Below are 19,739 nucleotides of genomic sequence, written 5' to 3'. Positions count from 1 at the left end.
GCAGCATCTCCCAAGTATTTTCCCCAGAATCTACTAGTTCTAAGGGATGTCAAAAGGATTACGTGAGAAAGAGTTTCCATGGCAAATAACTATGGGAAATAGTTAATAAAGGTATTCCAGTTTCTTTAGTGCCCTGGTGGGCACCCTAACCCTCCAAGCAAGGCTGGAACTTGTTGCTGTGTTTGCTCAGGGAATCCTTTCTCTCCAGAGCGTTGTGTGGGTGTAAGGTTTGAAATACACTTTGGGAAATATGAACTACACAGCCTTCACAATCTACTTTCTGGGTTATAAGTCAGTCCTCTTCTGGCTGCTGAAGGTCTGTTAAGCATTTATTGAAAACCCACTGTATGTCAGCTGTTGTGCTGAGTGCCAGAATGATGGTCAAATAAGTTACATCTCCATTCTGTAAGAAGCTCAGTTAAAGAGTCATATCCTCTGACCCATTACCTAGAGCTGCACTGTCCAGTACAGGAGCCACTAGCCCAGCCGTGAGCAAACTACGGTCCGCGGGCCAGATCCGGCCCGTTTGAAATGAATAAAACTAAAAAAAAAAAAAGACCGTACCCTTTTATGTAATGATGTTTACTTTGAATTTATATTAGTTCACACAAACACTCCATCCATGCTTTTGTTCCGGCCCTCCGGTCCAGTTTAGGAACCCATTGTGGCCCTCGAGTCAAAAAGTTTGCCCACCCCTGCACTAGCCCGTCGTGACTACTTAAATTTAAATTAACTAGAATTAAATAAAAATTAGTTTCATAATCTCACTAGCCACACTTCAAGTATCCAAAAGCCACCCCCTGTGTCCAGTGGCTACTGTATGGGGTAGACAGTGAACATGAGACCATCTCTCGGACACCACTGAATTAGAGGCTCTGTCTGCCAGAGTTACCGCCTAAATGCACTGTTAGCACCTTCTCCCACCATGCCTGCCTGCCAGTTGTGTTCAAAGTTGTCCCCGTGATGTCTCAATGAAGCATTGCTGTGCAGTTCTTTAAGCTCCTGGGACGATCAACTTCTTTTGCTAGGCCACTTCTCTCCCAGCTTACAGACGAAGAACAGACTCAAAGCCACATGTTCCGTGTCCCTCCCTCGGTCCCACGTCAGAATGCCCGCTGCAGGGGGGAGCTCAGTACCTCAGCCTGGCTGCCGGTCTCTGGGGCTCCGGATCGTAGTCACACTTCGCTGTGCCTGCAGTGTTGGAATTGCTGCAGAATGTCGATCACAGCAGGAATGAATTCATCTTCACAAGCATTTACATGAAAATATGAATAGTCAGGATGGCTTGATGCCCATATATAAATAAGCCTGCCAGATCTTAGCTGCCACGTGTGGTCTTGATTAGTTCAAATTTCCTGGCCAGATAAGAGTAGATTCTTTGGCTCCAAAAGATGTCAAATGAGTATTAACTTGGGGACTGTGAAAAGTGAAAGGTTTTCCTTATTAAAATACAGCAGTATATCTTCTCCCACCACCCACCTGTCCCACCACAATCAAAGCATGAGGATGAGGTTAGAGCAGTGATGGCGAACCTATGACACGCGTGTCAGAGGTGACACGCCAACTCATTTTTTTGGTTGATTTTTCTTTGTTAAATGGCATTTAAATATATAAAATAAATATCAAAAATATAAATCTTTGTTTTACTATGGTTGCAAATATCAAAAAATTTCTATATGTGACACAGCGCCAGAGTTAAATTAGGGTTTTTCAAAATGCTGACACGCCGAGCTCAAAAGGTTCGCCATCACTGGGTTAGAGGCAGTCCCTTACCTAGGAACTTGTGTGGTCACCTAAGAACACCCCTTCTCATGGAATAATTTCATACATAAAGATCAGATATACAAAGCCAGTTCAGCCAGACTTTGTACTAGAACTTTGTATTAATCAGTATTAGTTCCAGGAGATTAGTGCCCACAGATTCCTATTACATTGTGAATCTGAGTGCAGCTGCACCACTAAATAAAAAATAAATGCATACAGGTAGGTCTGGGTGAAGAAAGTGAAATGTAGATTACTTTAAAGGGACTTCATGGAGTTCTTTAATGGGCCATGTCCTCTCACCTCCAGGCCATAGTACGTGCCAGTCCCTCCACCTCCACATCCTCCTGAGTCTTGAAAATCTCAGCTAAATCACCCCCTCTCCAGAGAGGACCTCATTCTGCACCGTGTTAGGTCTCCTGTATTTCTATAGTATATTATTTAGAACAGAGGTTTATGGTAGAAATATATGTCTTATTAAAGTATGTCAGCACAGAAGAACTTTACATGGTCTGTAATAACAATGTATTTTTTAAATTTCACATGTCCAGCTTCTGAGGACATAATAGGGACATTTTTTGAGTAAAGCTGTGGACCATCTCTGGACTGTGGACTGTAGATGCTGTAGGACATTTGTTTAAGTATTACCTCATTTAATGCGCACACAGTTCTATGAGGTGAATACTTTAGCGAGGAGGGGCTTCGGGCAGGAGGACTTGTGCAATGTCACTCCACTGGCTCTGAGGAGGCAGGAGGCAGCGCATGCAGTCTGACTCCCAAGCCCCGTCTGACTGGCCTCTGCCCGGGAAGTCCATTTGAGGTGGATCAGTCACATGGGTCCTGATGGTCTCCAGCAGCCAGATGATCCCCCAGGTCCCGCCCCTCCCTCAACAGCATCTGGGTGTGAGGCCGTGCCAAGTCCATCCGCTATCTGAGCCCATGCAATGTGCATTGCTGAGGAACTCAAATGAGTTGGCAGTGAGTAGGAGCTCATGCTAAGTGCTGGGCAACTGAAAGGATGACCCTTGCCTCGGAAGGTTGAATATCTGGACATCAGAAGACCCAAACTCAAAGCCTACAAGGCCGGCAATCTAGCAGGTACGAGTTAGCAAGGAGGTGGTGGGAAAGAGGAAGCTGGGGGCAGCCACCATTGCAACCCCAGCTCATGGCTTCACTGAGGGAGTAGAGACCCGGGTTTCCAAAGCAAAGGAAACTGGAGGTCTAACATTCTAGGTGAACTCCCCAGAATTATAAGTGATGGCAACTGATGACAGCCGATGATTTTTGTTTTATTTTAATTTTTATTTATTTTAGAGAGAGAGGAAGGGAGAGAGAAAGAGATCTGTTGCCTCTCCTATGTGCCCCAACTGGGGATCAAACCCGAAACCTAGGTATGTGCCCTGACCAGGTATCAAACCTGCCGCCTTTTGGTGTACAGGACGATGCTCCAACTGAGCCACCCGGCCAGGGCTATTTTATTTTATTTTTAAATCAATGGCTTAACAAACTCTTTCTAGGTTTGCACTTTGCCTCAGGGCCATCGCTTTGCACTCCTGCCTTACATGGAGCCTGAGGGGGGCAGCAGACGGTCTGGCCCGTTACAACCTGGCAGCACATCCACAGTGTCTGAGCTTCAAGTGTTATTTGTAGAGTTTTTTCCTCCTCTTGAAAGCCCAGAACATCCGTGAAGCGTGTGTGTTTTGGGGGCTGTACAGGGTTTGTACGAAGCAGACAAGACAGGGGCCATGTGATGGAGTCGAGGTGGGCCCCGCACCATGCTGCCCTGTGCCCCTCACCGTTGCTGGTCTGCAGTGGCGGGGCTGCTGCAGGCACCAGGAGACACAGAGCACGTCTGTCCCTTTGTCACTGCTTTCACATGACACGGCCAGTGTCATCGCCAGTTGGCATTGAGATTGCTGACCCTGTCGCTGCCCGGCCTGGACCGTAAGCAGCTGTTGTTATTGTATTGCTCACCCCAAACAGTGGAGCCTTCAGAAACCCCGCCACACCCCACCCCTGCTCTGGGGCACTGGCACTCGGTGCCGGTGTTCTCCCAGCCTCCACTCGCGGGACTGCATCTTCTTCACCTTCGAAAAACATTGGCAAAGCGGACAGGAGTCAAATAAGATGTTTGCCCACATCCAGCACATGCTGGTTTCAGTTTTACGAGCTAATGATTGAAGAGGAAGGGTTTTCATTAAGACTGGCAGGCCCTCTCATCTCTACATTCCATTTATAATATAAGGTTTCTATTGTGGTTTCCTCTTTTTTCAGAGCTTTCTCTTACCCTGGTGTTGACAACAGCCTTTGAACGTTGAGGAAACTTGATAGGCGCTCACTGGATGTGGGCTCTGTCTTTGCTGTTGCGGGTGTAAGATGTTAGTTACAAGAGGTTCTCAGACATAGTTACTTTTTATTTTGGTTTCTGTTGCTGCTGCAAGGGTGCTTGATATTTTGCATTAAAAGAGATTATTCTAAATGGAGGAATTCATGTAAGCATTTTATTTCCAATATTGATAGTGTTAACAGAGGGAAGTAATTAAGTGGACATGAATATCTTCTGGAAAACATGCATAAGCACACACATGTGTACAAGCACACACATGGATGCTCATTTATTCCTGATAAAGCTTCAAATCTCTCAGAATCCGTTCTCTGAGAGTTTCGGTTTTTTATTTTGTTAATGGAATTATATGTAAAAATCTTCTTCCTTGAAGCTTTTGAGATTGTTTTTTCCAAAATTGATATTTATGGGGCCTTTATTGTTGTCATTTTCTTAAATTTTACTTTAAATTGTGGTAAAACACATATAACAGAAAATTTACCATCCTGTCTGTCAGTGTACAGTGCAGTGGCATTAAGCAAACTCACATGGTTGTGCAACTATTACCGCCATCCATCTCCAGAACTCTTCATCACTAAGCACGATTGTTATTTTTAGTTTTTTTTTCTCCTATGCGAGTCAAGTCTTTAGGATGTGCAGTTGGAAACGGGCAACAAAAAGTACATAAACGAAAAGCAAACCTGCTCTTATTCCTCTTCGACTGAAGCAGGGCTGCTACCCACTGTCAATACGCTGGACAAATTCCCTCTACTGTTGAGAGCAAAACACGTGGTTGCAACACAGCACATAATGACCTCTATCGCTAAAAAGTCCAAAATTGCAGCTTCAAAACAAAATATCAATAAAGAGTGAGGAAGGAGCCCTGGCAGGTAAACATGGCTTTAGTCCTATGAAACATCCCCTTTATGTAAAACTCATATTGTCTTTGTGGCTCTTTAATTGGGACTCTGAGTATAAGAAAGAAGGGCTTGCCTCCTCTGCATTCTGAAAGCCACCAAAGTGTAGTTTGAAGGGACGCAGGCAGAGTTTCCTCCGTTCTTGTTTTACACGTGTTTTCTTCCTGGTGCAGCATCACTGCTGTCCAAAGATAGGAGAAATGTTGGCCTGTTCATGGTCAGGGCGATTTTGGAAAGGAGCATGAGGACCCGTTTATAACGGGGGCTCTAAGCCTTCAGAGTCACACCCCTCATGGTGTCTGCAGACTGCAGAGCGGGCTTAACACACATTTTCTGTAAAGATTCCGATGCTAAATGCTTTGGCTTGTGGGCCATTCATGGTCTCAGTCAACTGCTCAATTCCGCCATTGAACTGGGGAAGCAGCCGTACACAAGACCAACAAATGGGTGTGTCTGTGATACGACTTTATTTAAATGAACTTGAAATTTGAATGTCATCTAGCATTCATGTGTAATGATATATGACTCTTCCTTTGATTTTTTTTCAACAATTTAAAAATGTAAAGGTCATTCATAACTTATGAGCCATATGGAACATGTGTGGACTGAACGTGGGTCCGTGGGCCTCAATTTTGAGGTCCCTGACACAGAAGGAAATACAGATTCCAAGGCCCGTTGACAAGATCTGAATGACAGATCTTGGTTCATATTCTCTCTCTGCCAAGTAGTAAGCTTGGGTAAGTCACTCACCTCTGCACATTCCAGTTTCGCCATCGGAGAAGGAGAAGGACCACCCGGGAGGTGACGTCAGTGACAGACTGGGACACAAAATGGTCATCGCCCCTACAGCTCTGGGGAGGCTCACTTTCTCTCCAGGGAAGCCTGGGAACAGGTTTCAATTGGTGGCAGTCAAACTCCTAGCAGTAGAACTTATTTTACTAAAATGCAAGTTCAGTTTGCTTCATGTCTGCATACTCCATCAACATAATCCTTTGTTGCCATTAAAGGCATGAGACTGCTAAGAAACTACAAACTTCCTAAATTACAGGCTCGCCGAGGAAGAAAAATCTCCGTGTATTTTCGTCAGATACACAATAGAGGTCTTATTGAGCGATGGCCAGCTCTGTGCTGCGGTGAGTTCAGCCAGGCTGACCGGTTTCTATGGAATTCTTTGTCTTCCCGAGGGAGGTAAATTCTTCCTCCAGGGCCCCGTGCCCTGAAAGTTCATGGCTTACCCAAATAACGAATCAAGCTTCTTCAGGATTTCTTGAATGCCATTAAGAGTTGGACCCATTAAGCTTCTTTCAGAATAAATAAAAGTGTGTGCCTGCAGCCTAACCTAGAATGGAACTCCGCTTCACCGGCCAGGTGACCAGGGCAAACGGCAGAATTCCGTACCCTGTCCTCCCACATCTAGTCTTCCAAGAGCTGGGCAACCCGACGGGGGGCCCCGGCCATGTTCAAATCGGTTACATCTTGCTAAGGGAATGGGTGCATTCAGTCACCCACGCTCACCCCCGAACAAGGGCATGAGGAGCATCTGCCAGAAACCAATCCAGCTGTGCTGACAAGTGTGGGCTGTGGGAAGGAGGGAGGCAGGGGAGATGGGCCGGCAGAGCGAGGAAGGAGGAGGGAGGAGCAGCTGCCACCCTAGGGCTGGGTCTGCGCCCGCTGTGATACAGGCACATCCCTTTGAGCAGAAGTCAGGTGGACTCCCGCACTGCCATGGGCAGGAGCTAACAGAGCCCCAGTGAGAAGGCTGGCATTGGGGAGGACACACAGATAGGTCTGCAGCGTAAGTCGGGATGTTACAAAGCACGGACTGGGGGGACCGTGGGGCTTCGGGGAGGAGACTTTGAGAAATGCAGTGATGGTGAAACGCTCTGATTCAGGCTCTGGCTTTCATGGTGCATGGCGAGGTTAGATGAGAGAGCTTCAAAAATGTGCAAATCTGCCTTTACAGGAACCAATGTAAATCAAGAAACTGAGTATGTTTACACAGAGCGGCTTATTTTTAATGCTTGCAGGATCTGGGGAAAGAAGAGCAGCGTGACTCGTGTATCGCCTGAGTAAATATTCTCCGTGGGTGGCAGGTCTGTGTGTTTATCCATCCCTACAGACGTGTGCATGTACTCGGGGCGTGCAAGTATGTGCACAGGTTCACACACCCCGTCGGGGCGCGCCCTCCGGGTCAGCAATGTGGGCTGCTGTTTAGGAACAGAATTAATCAAATAAATACTGGTTTTTCCCGAAGAGGAAGGGCCAGCCTGCCAGGCTTCTATTTTTATTCCTTTTGGCTCGTTTGCCACCCACGTCCCTGACAGAAAGCAGAAAGGACGTTTTTAATTCCTGTGTGCTGGTTGGCTCCCACATGTCCTTTAAGTTGGGAGGAATTTTTTAAAAAATGTTTGTAGTTTGGCTGCCCTGCCTGCCTCATAGGGATTCAGACTGTGGGATGCTGGCAAGGAAAGACAGCGGCCCCAGCTGTGGCCGCCCACGAGTGGTTCCCCAGCCAGTCCCTGCTCCCCCGGCCAGCGCCAGCTTCGTGCGGCCGCTGACTCAGAGGCTGAGCCGAAAGCACCTGCGGGTATGAATGAAGATCCCGTGGGCACGATGCCAGGGCACTCGTTTGGAAGACGGGGCGTCACGTTCCAACCTTGACTACCCTAACCTTTGACCAGGGTGCTTAACCTCAGGTGTTTCATCTGTAAAATGAGCACTACGCCCCTCAGGACATAGGCAGCGGGGAGGACTGGATGAGATATGGATGTACAGCGGTGAGCACAGTGCCTGGCACATGGGGAAAGTGCAAGAGTGGTGGGCGGGAGCACAGCACACGTTTGTTGATTATTTAAGGCTTTACGCCACTGCCCCATCTTCTTTATTCCGTTTGTGTGACCTGGCACTCATTCATTCATTCATTCATTCATTCACCAAGTTATTTATATGTCTAAAGCCTTGCTCCAAAATTCATTCAAAGTAGCTGGTGTCAGTCTCCTACCAGAATTCATTCTCCCAATTCCCATTGAGCAGATGCAACAACATTAAGAAAAATAGTTCTAAAAACCATGTGTAGGCCCTGCCCCTGACCCCTGCCCTGGGCACCTGCCCTGGGCTGGAGCTGCATCCTCCTTGCTTCAAAGGCTCTGAGGACAGGAACAAAGTGCTCTGAGCCCTGGGGGCAAGCAGGACTCAATCTCCGAGGCGGACTCAGGGACCTGTGACCTTCCGCAGGGCCAGGAACCACTTGGAAAGGTGAAGTCCAGCGGAGGAGGGGAGCTGGGCTCGCGCCCCTGGAGAAGGCACTGAGTGGCCCTGCTACAGGCCAAGGCAGAGCCGTCCTCTCTGGGCCTTCACTGTGGGTGGAGTGAGGGCTCCCGAGAAAGTCATGCCCCAGTGCCCCGCCCCTGCAACTACTTGCCTAACCAGGGGAGCGGTGGGGTGGGGGCCCTTTCCCGGGGAATTGTCAAGGCATTTGGGAAGGACCAATGTTACCTTCTCTGGCACATGCAGCTGTTTGGATTCTAGGAAGCGAGAGGAGAAACGACGCGTGGAGGGAGCTCTGACCTCAGGTGGACAGCTGTGGTCCAGACACCCAGGCCCCCCTGTGCCCAAGGGCAGGTGGGATGTTTAGTATTTGCTTGTTTTTCTTTCAATTTTTTGCTCTTTTTCCAGGGATTTCCCTGCAGCAAGCAGCCTGCTGTTTTTCCCGGGCTGCCTCTTAAAGGGGGACCCTGCCCCTCAGAGCAGAACCGCCCCCCTGTCTGAGGGACAGCTAGCTGTCTGACAGGCCCTGGGGCCGAGACTTTTCCTTTCTCTGAATCACTGTCTCGCTCTCTGCAGCGTGTAACCTCAGAGATGCGTCAGCAGGGCAGGGATGGATGGACAGGCGTGTTCCGGGCCGGGGAAGGGAATGGGACTCTCCCTGCGGAACAAACAGCGCAGATACAGACGCAACAAGCAAGGCGTGTGCGAGGCTGGAGGGAGGGAGGCGGTCCTGAGATGCTTGCAGCCCCTGGAACTTGCTGGGACTTTATCTGCTGGGAGGTGGAGATGAGTAGGAACAAGTTTTATGCCTCTGGCTTTCAGCAGCTCCTTCCCAGCTGCTGGGTTGATACCAGCAGGGATTAGAGGGTAGACCTTTCCCCTTGGAGTCAGTAGGCAGCCTGGTGTCACAGGACATTCTGAGTCCTTCAGATTTGTAGACAACAGCTGATTTTGATTCTTATCAAATACCTTAAGACAATGTCACCTCCACTTCCACATCTATAGCTCCTAAAACCACACCTGCCCATTCCTGGAATTCTTTTTTTTTTTCTTGACAATAATTTTTTTTAATCTGACAGCAAAAGCAAAATAAACAAGTAGGACTACATCAAACTAAGAAGTTTCTGCACAGCAAAGAAAACCTTCGACAACATGAAAGGCAACCTCCTAGATGGGGAAAACATCTGCAAAGCATATATCTGATAAGAGGCTAATATCCAAAATATATAGAGAATTCATATAACCCCATTGCAAAAGTAAACAACAACTGATTTTAAAATGGGTAGAGCATCTGAATAGACATTTTCCCAAAGAAGACATACAGATGGCCAACAAGTACATGAGAAGATCCTCAAAGTCTCCAACCATCAGAGAAATTCAAATCAAAATCACCATAAGCCCTAACTGGTTTGGCTCGGTGGATAGAGCATCAGCCTACGGACTGAAGGGTCCCGCCTGGTCAAGGGCATATGCCCAAGTTGCGGGTTTGATCTATTCCTGGAATTCTTGACACCAGGATGGTCATGCTGCTCATCGTGTCTGATGCTCGAAGAAACCTCACTGAACCTTGCCCATGTCTACACTCAGGAATTACCATGTGGTTTAACTATTGCGTCATCCCTTGCTAATGTCAACTTGCATTTTTTTCCGCTTCTCATTGTGGGGGAGGAAGAAACTCAAGGTTCTTTTGGCTGGTCTAATGATCAAATAGTCATGAGACAGATTAGCAAGAGGAAAAGGCCAAATTTAATTACATATATGTGTTTGGGAACCCCCCACACATGAATTAGAGACCCCGCATGCATGAGAGGTTCAAAAACAGAAAGGAAACATGGGTGCATAAGACATCCTGAGCTAGGGATGAGGTACGGTGCCTGGAGGGCTTCAGAGGGTCATTGCAGGATGCTAAGAAGAGAGCTGTTTAGTAATTAGAAGTGTGTCCTTCCCTATAGATAGGTCAGAAGAGGTTATTGCTGATAATCTCTTCATATTGGACAAGGCCCCTAATTCAAGTTCTTTTAGGAAGCTAAGGGAGGGGCAGAAGGTCCTCATGAGCCTGAAGCTAAAGTTAGTGGCCTTTAGCTCACAACACGCCACATACCACTGAGGCATATCTTGGAGTGATTCATACTGACCTGAAAGTTTCAAAGGGACTTGCTTTTGCTACCAGTGAGTTAGATCTCGGTAAGGAAATAGCCCAATACCTGCTTGACTCCCACTGTGGAATATGGCCTCAGGGAGACGGGTGTGGGCAGGGGCTGAGGACCCTGGAGGAGCAAGGGGATTGGCTGGTTCTGATGAAATCTTGGCAATGACGTCACCAACACAGTTGTTTGGATGGAGGAGGGAAGGGGGGAAGACTCCTGAGAGAAATGGAATTTCTCATGTCAACATGTTCGATCCACACAATGTTAGGGAAGGGGAAACGTAGCCAATAACAAAAGAAACAAATGGAGAATGCAGATACAAATTGGTGGTTTTAAAGCCTGTTAAGAAATGGAATTTATAGGATGGAAGGTACACAGGAACCATCTTTCTGACCTGGGCATCTCCCCCCTCTCCCCCCTCCCACCCCCCCCCCCTACATACACAGGGGGCCTAACTTTGCTGTCAGGAGTGAAAGTCTTCCCCATAATACGGCTTTGGTGTTACCCACATCCCCAACCCAGCCCCAGCAGAAATGTCCCAGTGGTTCTTGCAGCATTTCAAAGGGACCTTCCCAGGTCTCTATCAGGGCGGAGACTGGTGGCTGATTCCAGGCTAGACAGGGCCACGCTCCAGCTGTGGCGGGGGGCTGAGGCTGAGCAGGTGGGCAAGGAAGCACTTTGTAGAAAGAGCACCAGCCTGACTGCCTTTTCTGGTGACTCACCGTTTCTCCTTTGTCTTTTCAGCAGCAGTTATCTTAACATATTACCTTTAAAATGTGTTGACAAAGAGCCCTTAGTGGGGGAAGTGTGTGTGCTCATAGCTGAGAGGCAATTCACTTCCCTCTTAGGGCCAAACCTACCATTAGGTTGAGTGCTTCAAACTGCCCAGTTTCAAGCCATTGGTTTTCTCCTGGTGGCTGATGGGAGAGGGTCTCATTTACATAAAAGTCTTTTTCACAGAAGTTCAGCAGGGCTCTCCTTCTCCTGAACTGCTAGTCCTAATATGGGTTAAAGCACTAGAAAAACAAAGGCCTCCCTCACTCTTTTCCTTTTATTCCAGCCCCCCGCAGAGTAATGGAAACAGTATGTTTTTTGTTTATTTTTGTTCTCTGGTCAACCAAATACGGGTGCTAATCCTTATTCTTTCACTTGCTAGCTGTGTGAAGTTGGGCAAGTTCCTTCCATTCTCTGAGCCTCCGTGTCCTCCTCTGCAAATTAGAAAAAGCAAAGTGTAGTTCGTAGCGTCCTGAGAAAGAAGTACACAAAATAAATGCAAGTGCCTCAGAATAGGTGCCTCATGAGGACAGAGTAGGTCCTCAGTGCAGATTTCCCTCCACCTCTCATCTCACTGGGTCTATAGACCTAATGATTTTGTTCTCCGTTGGATTTAGTCTCATTAACAAATGTTCTTAAGTCCCTGAATGTGTCAGAGCTTTTGCACCTGAATCCAAACAGAAACAAGATGTGGTTCATCTCCCCCAGAGCAATCGCGTGCTGGAACCAGGAAGTGATCAACGATCCTAGGGAAACCAGAAGAGGAAGGCCTGCCACTTCATGGGGATGCGGCGGGGAGGTGGGGAGGTAAGAGAGGTTGTCCAGGAGGCAGCACCGAGCAAGAGCCTTGAAGGATGTAGAGTTGGGAGAGAGGGGTTGTGGGAAGCCAGGAGCAAATGCAAGCATATATAAGGGGATTGCTGACAGCGGTTCTCAACCTGTGGGTCGCGAGCACCAGAAAACACATATAGCATATCAGATATTTACATGACGATTCGTAACAGTAGCAAAATTACAGTTATGAAGTAGCAACGAAAATAATTTTATGGTTGGGGGTCACCACAACATGAGGAACTGTATTAAAGGGTCGCGGCCTTAGGAAGGTTGAGAACCACTGGAGCAGGTGGAGAGAGTTGGGATCTGAGGCTGAGTAGCTGAGAAGAGGCCAGATCAAGAAGAGCATTGTATGCTAAGGGTGGGACTTGATTTGAAGACTGTGGACAGCCACTGAAGGAGTGTAGGTTAGACAGAGCCTGGTGGGAGAAGGATTTTACCTGGCGCTCACTGAGCCAGCTCTTAAAAAAGACTTGTTCACACTCTTGCTTTTCTCAAATCAGCCTGAAGGGTAGAGTGTTTCTGCCATTATGTAGCTGTGCCACCTCAGGCAGGTCACAGGCTCTCTTGGTCTGAGTTTTCACGCCTCTGAAATGAAGAGGTTGGACTAGATTATATCTGTGTTCTCCCAGCTTTAGCAGAGTCTACAATTCCATACTTTTGTCATTGTTTTTGGAGTTTATTTTATAATTCCTAATGTTAACTTGCTAAAATTGCTTGCTAGCACAATAACGGACACCCAGGAGACATCAATTATTTGTCTCTGTTTCATGTAAAAACTAGGTTACTGAAACGTGTGATGTAGTGCAGCAATTTTCAACCCGTGTGCCGCAAGAACTTTCTAAACACGCAATCCCCGACTCCTCAGTCAGGGCACTGGCCTCTGCTCCCTTAGACGGTCAAATAAAAAATGTCAACAGGCAGCCCAGCAGTAGCCGTCCTGTGGGAATGAATCAAAATTATACTAATTACAGTACATATGGTTTGATCCAGTTATGTTGCGCTCATATTTTGCTTGTACTTTTTCCCAAAATAATTGGATCAAACCATATATACTGTTATGTGAGGAACAACATATCCCACATCATACTCTCATATACAAGGTTTTAAAGGTCTTCTCAGTTTCGGGGGAAAATGGATGCTGCAGCCCACTGCTGGTGGAGAGGGGTGTGACGGGAGCGTGCACGCAGTGATAGGGCGCCCAGGAAGGGGGCCGGGAACCCTCCTGGGAGCTGACAGTTGAATCTTGAAGGGTGTCAAGTTTGCCAGGTTGGGAGAGCAGAAAGCTTCTCCCAGAACAAACAGCCTAAGAGAAACTACTGAAAACCTTGATAGGCCATGGCCTGTTGGAGACCAGGGAGGACTCCAGGGGGTGTGGGAGTGGGTGGGGGTCCACTCAATAGGAGGTGAAGGGTGGGGAGGTCCCTGTTATAAACTGCGTTGCTTGCCAGGGGGTGGAGTAGGAAATTGCTCCTGTTGATAGTGGAGAACCAGGGACTTGGTGGAATCAATGCTCCCTTACATGGAAGCAAGTGTTACTGAATGAGGAGAACCCAAACCCAGCTTTCCTCTTTCCTTAAGGATAGATTTTTTTTTTTTAAATCTAGTGCGTCAGCCCTAGCTGGTTTGTCTTCATGGACAGAGCACTGGCCCTTGGACTGAAGGGTCCCGGGTTCGATTCCAGTCAAGGGCACATAACTGGGTTGCAGGCTTGATCCCTGGCCCTAATGGGGGCGCGTGTGGGAGGCAACCAATAGTTGTATATCTAACAGATGTTTCTCTCTGTCTCTCCCGCTCCCTTCCACTCTCTCTAAAAATCAATGGCAAAATATCCTTGGGTGAGGATTAACAAAATAAATAAATTTATTTTTAAAAACCTAGTGCTTTAAAAAATCTTCAAATACAGGCCAAATACAGTCCTTGTGAACATTTCTCATAACTGCGGCAGAAGCCTTGTCAGCACCCTGTGGAGTTCTTTAGCGGCATGCCTTCATACTCCCCAATGCCCAGGGCTCCTGCACTGGCAAAGGCGTCCACAGAGAGCACCCGGCGGGAGTGGTTTAGGCCGCTCTCCTCCGGAGAAAGGAGTATGCTGGTCCTGCCAGGGCCTGCAGGAGGGCTTTGATGAGGAGGAAAACTATGGAACCCTATCCTGGCCAGTTTGGGGCGCGGGGTTTCCCCCACAGAATCAATTGTATCTTAACCAGCTCCTTGTGCGCCACCCCGTGGGGAGGTGCTAGAATACAGCTTTGAAGGCTTTTGAAGGGTGCATCCAACTGAGCCTGCCTTCCTCGAGTTTCTGATCTGCTGTTGCAAGCGCTCTGTCTCTCTGAGGATGTCAGGGGACATTCCAGGGGGCAGCTTCTCTCCTGCATTTGGGGCTGCAGGGTGTGTGAGGAGGCACCGGTCCTGGCTTTTCACAGACTAGCTCAAGGGCTTCGGATAAGCCCTCTGTGCGCTCTCAGACAGTTCCCTCTTCTGCTTTGTTGTTGTTTGTTTCCCTACTTCTAGTGCCTGCAGTCTTTAGTGGCATAAGTGTTTGAGTATTTATTGCACCTGTAATTCAAAGAGGCATGAGTCTGGGTGATGAAAATACATCTCTGGCATTTTGAAAATTCAGGAATGACTGCGGCCATCTGTGAATACTATATATATAAGTCAGTATTAAATCAATATCATCTGAATGCATATTCATGGGAATGTCTGGCCTTTGCACTCAATCCCACCCCTGCCACTTCCTGTGTGGCTTCGATAAATTGCTCTCTGTCTCTGAGCCTGTTTGCGCCTCAGTCCAATGAGGTGGCGGTCTCATTTCACAGGGTTAGGGGAAGGGTTACATGATGTAATATGGGCACCGCAGGGTAGAGGTGGGGCTGTCTCAGAGGTTAGAGAAGGCACCCTAAAAAGGGGCATTTCAGCCAAGACCCAAAGGCACAGAGAGGTCACACAAGGGTAGTGAGTGCAGAGTGGGATCTAAATGTGGGTGAAAGAGGTGGCCAGTTCAATTCCTGGTCAGGGCACATGCCTGGGCTGCGGGCTCAATCCCCAGTGTGGGCGTGCAGGAGGCAGCCAATTAATGTTTCTCATTGATGTTTCTATCTCACCCTCTCCCTCTCTCTCTAAAAACCAATAAGAACATATTTTTAAAAATTGTAAATGTGGGTGAATTCAGTTCTACCATACCTCACGGCCTCCCTTCCTCTAAATATTTGCATGTATGTCGTTGAATTTTTTTTTATTGTTTTAGTCCTCACCCGAGGATATGCCCCATTGATTTTAGCAAGAAAAGAAGAGAAAGGGAGAGGGAGAGGGAGAAACATCAATTGGTTGCCTCCTGCACACACCCCAACCCAGGGATCAAACCTGAAATCTGAGTATGCACCCTGACCTGGAATTAAACCCACAACCTTTCAGTGTACGGGACAACACTCCAACCAACTGAGCCACACCGGCCAGGGAATCTATACTAATAAAAGTGTAATATGCTAATTAGACTGGGAGACCTTCCGGGAGACCTTCCAGGCATCCTTCCGGACAAAGCCATGGTGGTGGGGCTGAGGCAGTGGCGGTTAGGGGTGATCAGGCTGGCAGGGGAGGGCAGTTGGGGGTGAACAGGCCAGCGGGGGGGGGGGCAGTTGAGGGCGAGCAGGCCAGCAGGGGAGTCAGTTGGGGGGGAGCAGGCTGGCGGGAGGGGCAGTTGGGGGCAATCAGTCCAGCATGGGCGGGCAGTTAGGGGTGATCAGGCTGGAAGGGGGGGCAGTTGGGGTTGATCAGGCTGGCAGGCAGAGTGGTTAGGGGCAATCAGGGAGGCAGGCAGGTAAGCAGTTAGGAGCCAGCGGTCCTGGATTGCGAGAGGGATGTCCGACTGCACCACAGGGATTGGGCCTAAACCGGCAGTCGGACATCCCCTGAGGGGTCCCAGATTGGAGAGGGTGCAGGCCGGGCTGAGGGACACCCCCCCTCCACCCCCGTGCATGAATTTTATGCACCGGGCCACTAGTGTTATTGTATTTTAGCTTGTGATCTATAGCTCTTTCTCCCAGATAGACTATAGCTCCTTGCAAACAGCAACCTCATCTCCCAGGCACCTGCTACATAGTACAAGTAATAGGCCTAAATAGATGCTCATTTAATTTTTCAGTTTATGTATCTGTACGTACTTGCATGCATTTAATAATCTTCTAGGGGTGCTAAATTCTTCTATGTACTAGTATGTTCTGTTATTTCCTTAACCAACACATTGTTATGTTTTCCAAGAGTCTCTGAGCACCTGGACACACCCATGCTCAAGCTCCTTTTACTCCTATTTTCTAGGCTGGGGTGATCCAGGGCCAGTGTGCAAGGGGTGCAGCATCTGGCATCAGTTCTGCAGCAGGTGGGACTTGGACGCAGCTCATTCATCTACTAGAAATGACATTGAACGTGTCCTGCCAAATGCTGCACAGGGCAGGCCTCATTGCAGCCTGCCTTCCAGGCCCTGGATGAGGAAAGAGGAGCCGCTGCCCTGTGCCAGGCACTGTGCAAAGTGCGGGACACATGGTGGAAGCACATGTGTGATTGAATGAGAGTTTCTTTTTCCTGACACTTAGTCGCTCACAGTGGCGAAAGCCCATAGTCCGTGCACACACACAGAGTATGGACCAGCTCGTTGCATGCAGGACTCCATCCAGGTGGGCACAAGCGGAGGGAGTGGCTAGCTTCACAGGGGGGTGGGAGGGAGTGTAGGAAGGTGTGCCAGGCAGTGAATTTCTCTTGCTGATTGGGAAAAATTATGGCGAGTAGCCAAGGAAAGAGGCCAGGATGTGGTAGGAGCAGGCACAGACGAGAGGCTCAGCCTGTGCAGAGGCCCAGAGAATGAGAACGGGTGGCACCTTTAGCCCCTGAACATGCCCACGAGAGCCAGCTGGGCGGTAGGTGGGTAAGAGGCAAGGTGGTTGGTTGCATGTCAGACCCATTAGTATAGTCTGCATTTCCAGTAAGAAATGTCTTCCCTCCTGCTTTTCTTGACTTATACCCACTTAGACTGTGCTTCATCTTTTCAATCTTTGATGGAAACTTAGGTAAAGAGAAATTATTCTCCAAGAAACACAGCAGCATAAATCCAACAATCCTATCCATCGGTACGTGGTACTTGGTTCCTGATGGCGAGACCAGTGGGAGTGGTGGGGCCTGGAAAGCATGTCCTGCCTCTGAAGGGGCAGCTCGTGCCGAGCCAACTCATCCAGGTTCAGTGAGCCTGAGAAGGGGCGGGGAAGGATGGAGAAAAGACAGACAAGAGAATGAAAGCTGGGTCAGGGTGGGACGCTGTCCTCTCCGATGGAGAGCTAGCGACAGTGCCACGGACTACAAGCTGTGTCTTTATTTTATAGCCAGATTCCACGAGGCAAAGTAAGGGTGTGTTTACAACGTTCTCGTGGGGTTCGAATCTACTCAATTACATGCACCTGAACTCTATCAAGCCCACATCACTCAGGCAAGTGGGGCCACATGTGCGGACCATAGGTTCAAGTTTACAACTACAGCTGTTGGCTATAATTGTGCTGGGAGGGCTTTGCTCTCCACGCTGGGACTTGCACGTGGCCATGAGAGGACTGTGCCCTCTCATTAGTCCGAGGCTTGAACCTGTCCAAACACTGTAGCCGCTCTCCACAGCGGCTGGAGTTAAAGGGTCTTGCAATATTTCAGAAAAAGCAAGCAACCTGGATTTTCAGCAAGTTAGCTGTGTTTTTAAAGATGCTTTGATTTAAAAACAAAAACAGGAAACAGACGACTTCTGCAAGCCAAGCCTTATTCATGGCCATGCTTGCAGCATCCTGCTCAAAGGCTCGAGAGCTCACAAGGGTATGTCAGACCCTTCCACAAGCCACCACTCTGCCTTCAGTTCCCTAACCGCCCTTCTCCCTGCTTTCCAGAAGGAGATGACCAGCCGGATGTGTCACTAGTGCCCCACCCTACCCTGCGGAAGAAAGAGGGCAGCTGCTCGCTCCTGGAGGCCCAGGTGGGCGGGAGGAGACCTGGCTGATATGGCGCTCGGACTTCCAGCCGGCGAGGGGGACACCGGGATGACTCCTGAGAGACACGCCCCTCACTTCTGTGTCTTAACCCTGAGTGCTGCTAGCCTCGCCCTGTGGAGTGGCCGCCCGAGAGAAGGACCCCCACCCCCGACCACAGGAAGCCTCCGAGCCCCCGCAGCCCTGCCTGGGCCCGCGCTGGGCCGGATTCAGGTTGTGAGACTGAGACACTGTGTGCTTTCCCTCCTCTGTCTTGTCTGCCGGCCGACTTTTCCGTCCCTGTGTTCTAAGTCCTGAGTGCATTTGGATCTCTGGATGCCCCGCGAGTCTGTCTAAACAAGCCTTCCTCCCGTTCAGTCCCTGCAAACTCCCGCCCTGCTCCTGTGGCCTGACTGTGCGCAGGGCTGTGGAGCTGGAGACACAAGGCCCTGGCAGCACCCACACCGTTTCCCTAACAGGCATCCTATCAGGGACACTCTGCGGGGGGCCGTCTCTGCCCCCGGCGGGGTCTGCACACTTACCTACAGGGAAGAGCCTGGTTTCTAGTCACCAGTTCACCCTGAACCGAATGTGTTTTTTATAACCACGCCATTCTTTCCACTTAAGATGTTTGGTCCTGTTTCCCAGAAGAGAGGAATGGGAGGGAGTTATAAATGACCAGGGATGGTCAGCAGAAGCCCTGAGCCAGATTAGTGCCGTGTTTGTTCTTCATTGGGGAGGGGGGGTGGGGGGGGATCACGGCTGTCGCTGCGTAATACCAAATTTCAGCTAAAAAAACAAAAGTACAATTGGCTGTTGGTGCACGGGGCTCAGACTCCCGGGCACGGCCTTAACCTTCCCGGCTGGCCCTCTGAGCTTCTGAACCCAGCCAATGGCCGCTTCCTCTTCCTCCACCCTCTCCTCGCCTCTGCTGTATTACATGATGGCCTGAAATTAATTTCTGCCCCAATGATTGTGCCACAGTCGCCAAGGTAACCGTGGAGCTGCAGCGCACTTCCTTCTTCCATCCTCCCCAAGTTTTCCATTCCAGTAGACAGGATGCCCACTCTGGGCTACTTCCTGCCTGTTGAAACCCAGGTGAGTGTCACCTCTCTGATTCATTCACCATGCGGTGGAGGCCCCGGAAGCCTGTGACTAGGTGGTAACTATACTTCCAGTGAGCATTTGAATATGGCAAAATAGCCGTTGGTGGAGGGAAGTAGAAACGAATGTATTAGTGCATTGTAATGTAGTACCGATTAAAGAATAACTAAGCAACTCTGATTTCTGTTTCATTATACATAACATATTAAAGCCATTTGTGGCGGCCACAAGAGCCTAAGAGCATGAACTCGTTCTTCGTCCAGACTAAGAAAGGGCTGACTGGGCTCGGTGGCATTCTACATTCCCAACCCAACCCTTACTTTGCTTCTCGTCAAAGTTGTCTCATGGAATCCAAATGCTGCTACCTCTCTCCGTGTGGTTGTGCTCTGGCCAGCAAAACTCACTGCCCTTTTATGTTTGAGAGGACAAGACAGGCAGAGATGTTTCAGCTTCATTTGGGGCTGAAAGAACACCTGACTGTCCTAGGGACCCAGAGAAACAGGAACAAGAGCCCCTGCAGAACCACACACAGCAAGTGCCGTGGGGTGCGCGCTGGGACAGAGCAGGACCTGGAGGAGCTCGGAAGCCTGGACCTGGGACAACCACGGGGCTTTGCATTGAA

At 49.0% G+C, this 19,739-nt stretch overlaps 1 protein-coding gene across 4 annotated transcripts in view; it reads left to right on the top strand.

The window, feature by feature from the left end:
- The window catches only part of MOB3B (MOB kinase activator 3B), a 183,028-nt gene extending 163,737 nt beyond the window's left edge, over window positions 1–19,291 (top strand). For 3 of the 4 annotated variants that reach the window (XM_023764746.1, XM_006101231.3, XM_023764745.1), the window contains one exon: window positions 17,936–19,291. In XM_023764746.1, the coding sequence (XP_023620514.1) occupies window positions 17,936–17,965 (30 nt within the window). In that variant the 3' untranslated portion in view covers window positions 17,966–19,291. The remainder of the gene's footprint in view (window positions 1–17,935) is intronic. The other variant, XM_023764747.1, reaches the window with a different exon arrangement.
- The last annotated feature ends 448 nt before the right edge of the window (window positions 19,292–19,739 follow it).

This window comes from Myotis lucifugus, unplaced genomic scaffold (assembly GCF_000147115.1).
Source record: "Myotis lucifugus unplaced genomic scaffold, Myoluc2.0 scaffold_346, whole genome shotgun sequence".
Lineage (NCBI taxonomy): Eukaryota > Metazoa > Chordata > Mammalia > Chiroptera > Vespertilionidae > Myotis > Myotis lucifugus.
Note: the sequence above shows the minus strand (reverse complement) of the source record. Positions and strands in the feature narration are given on the sequence as shown.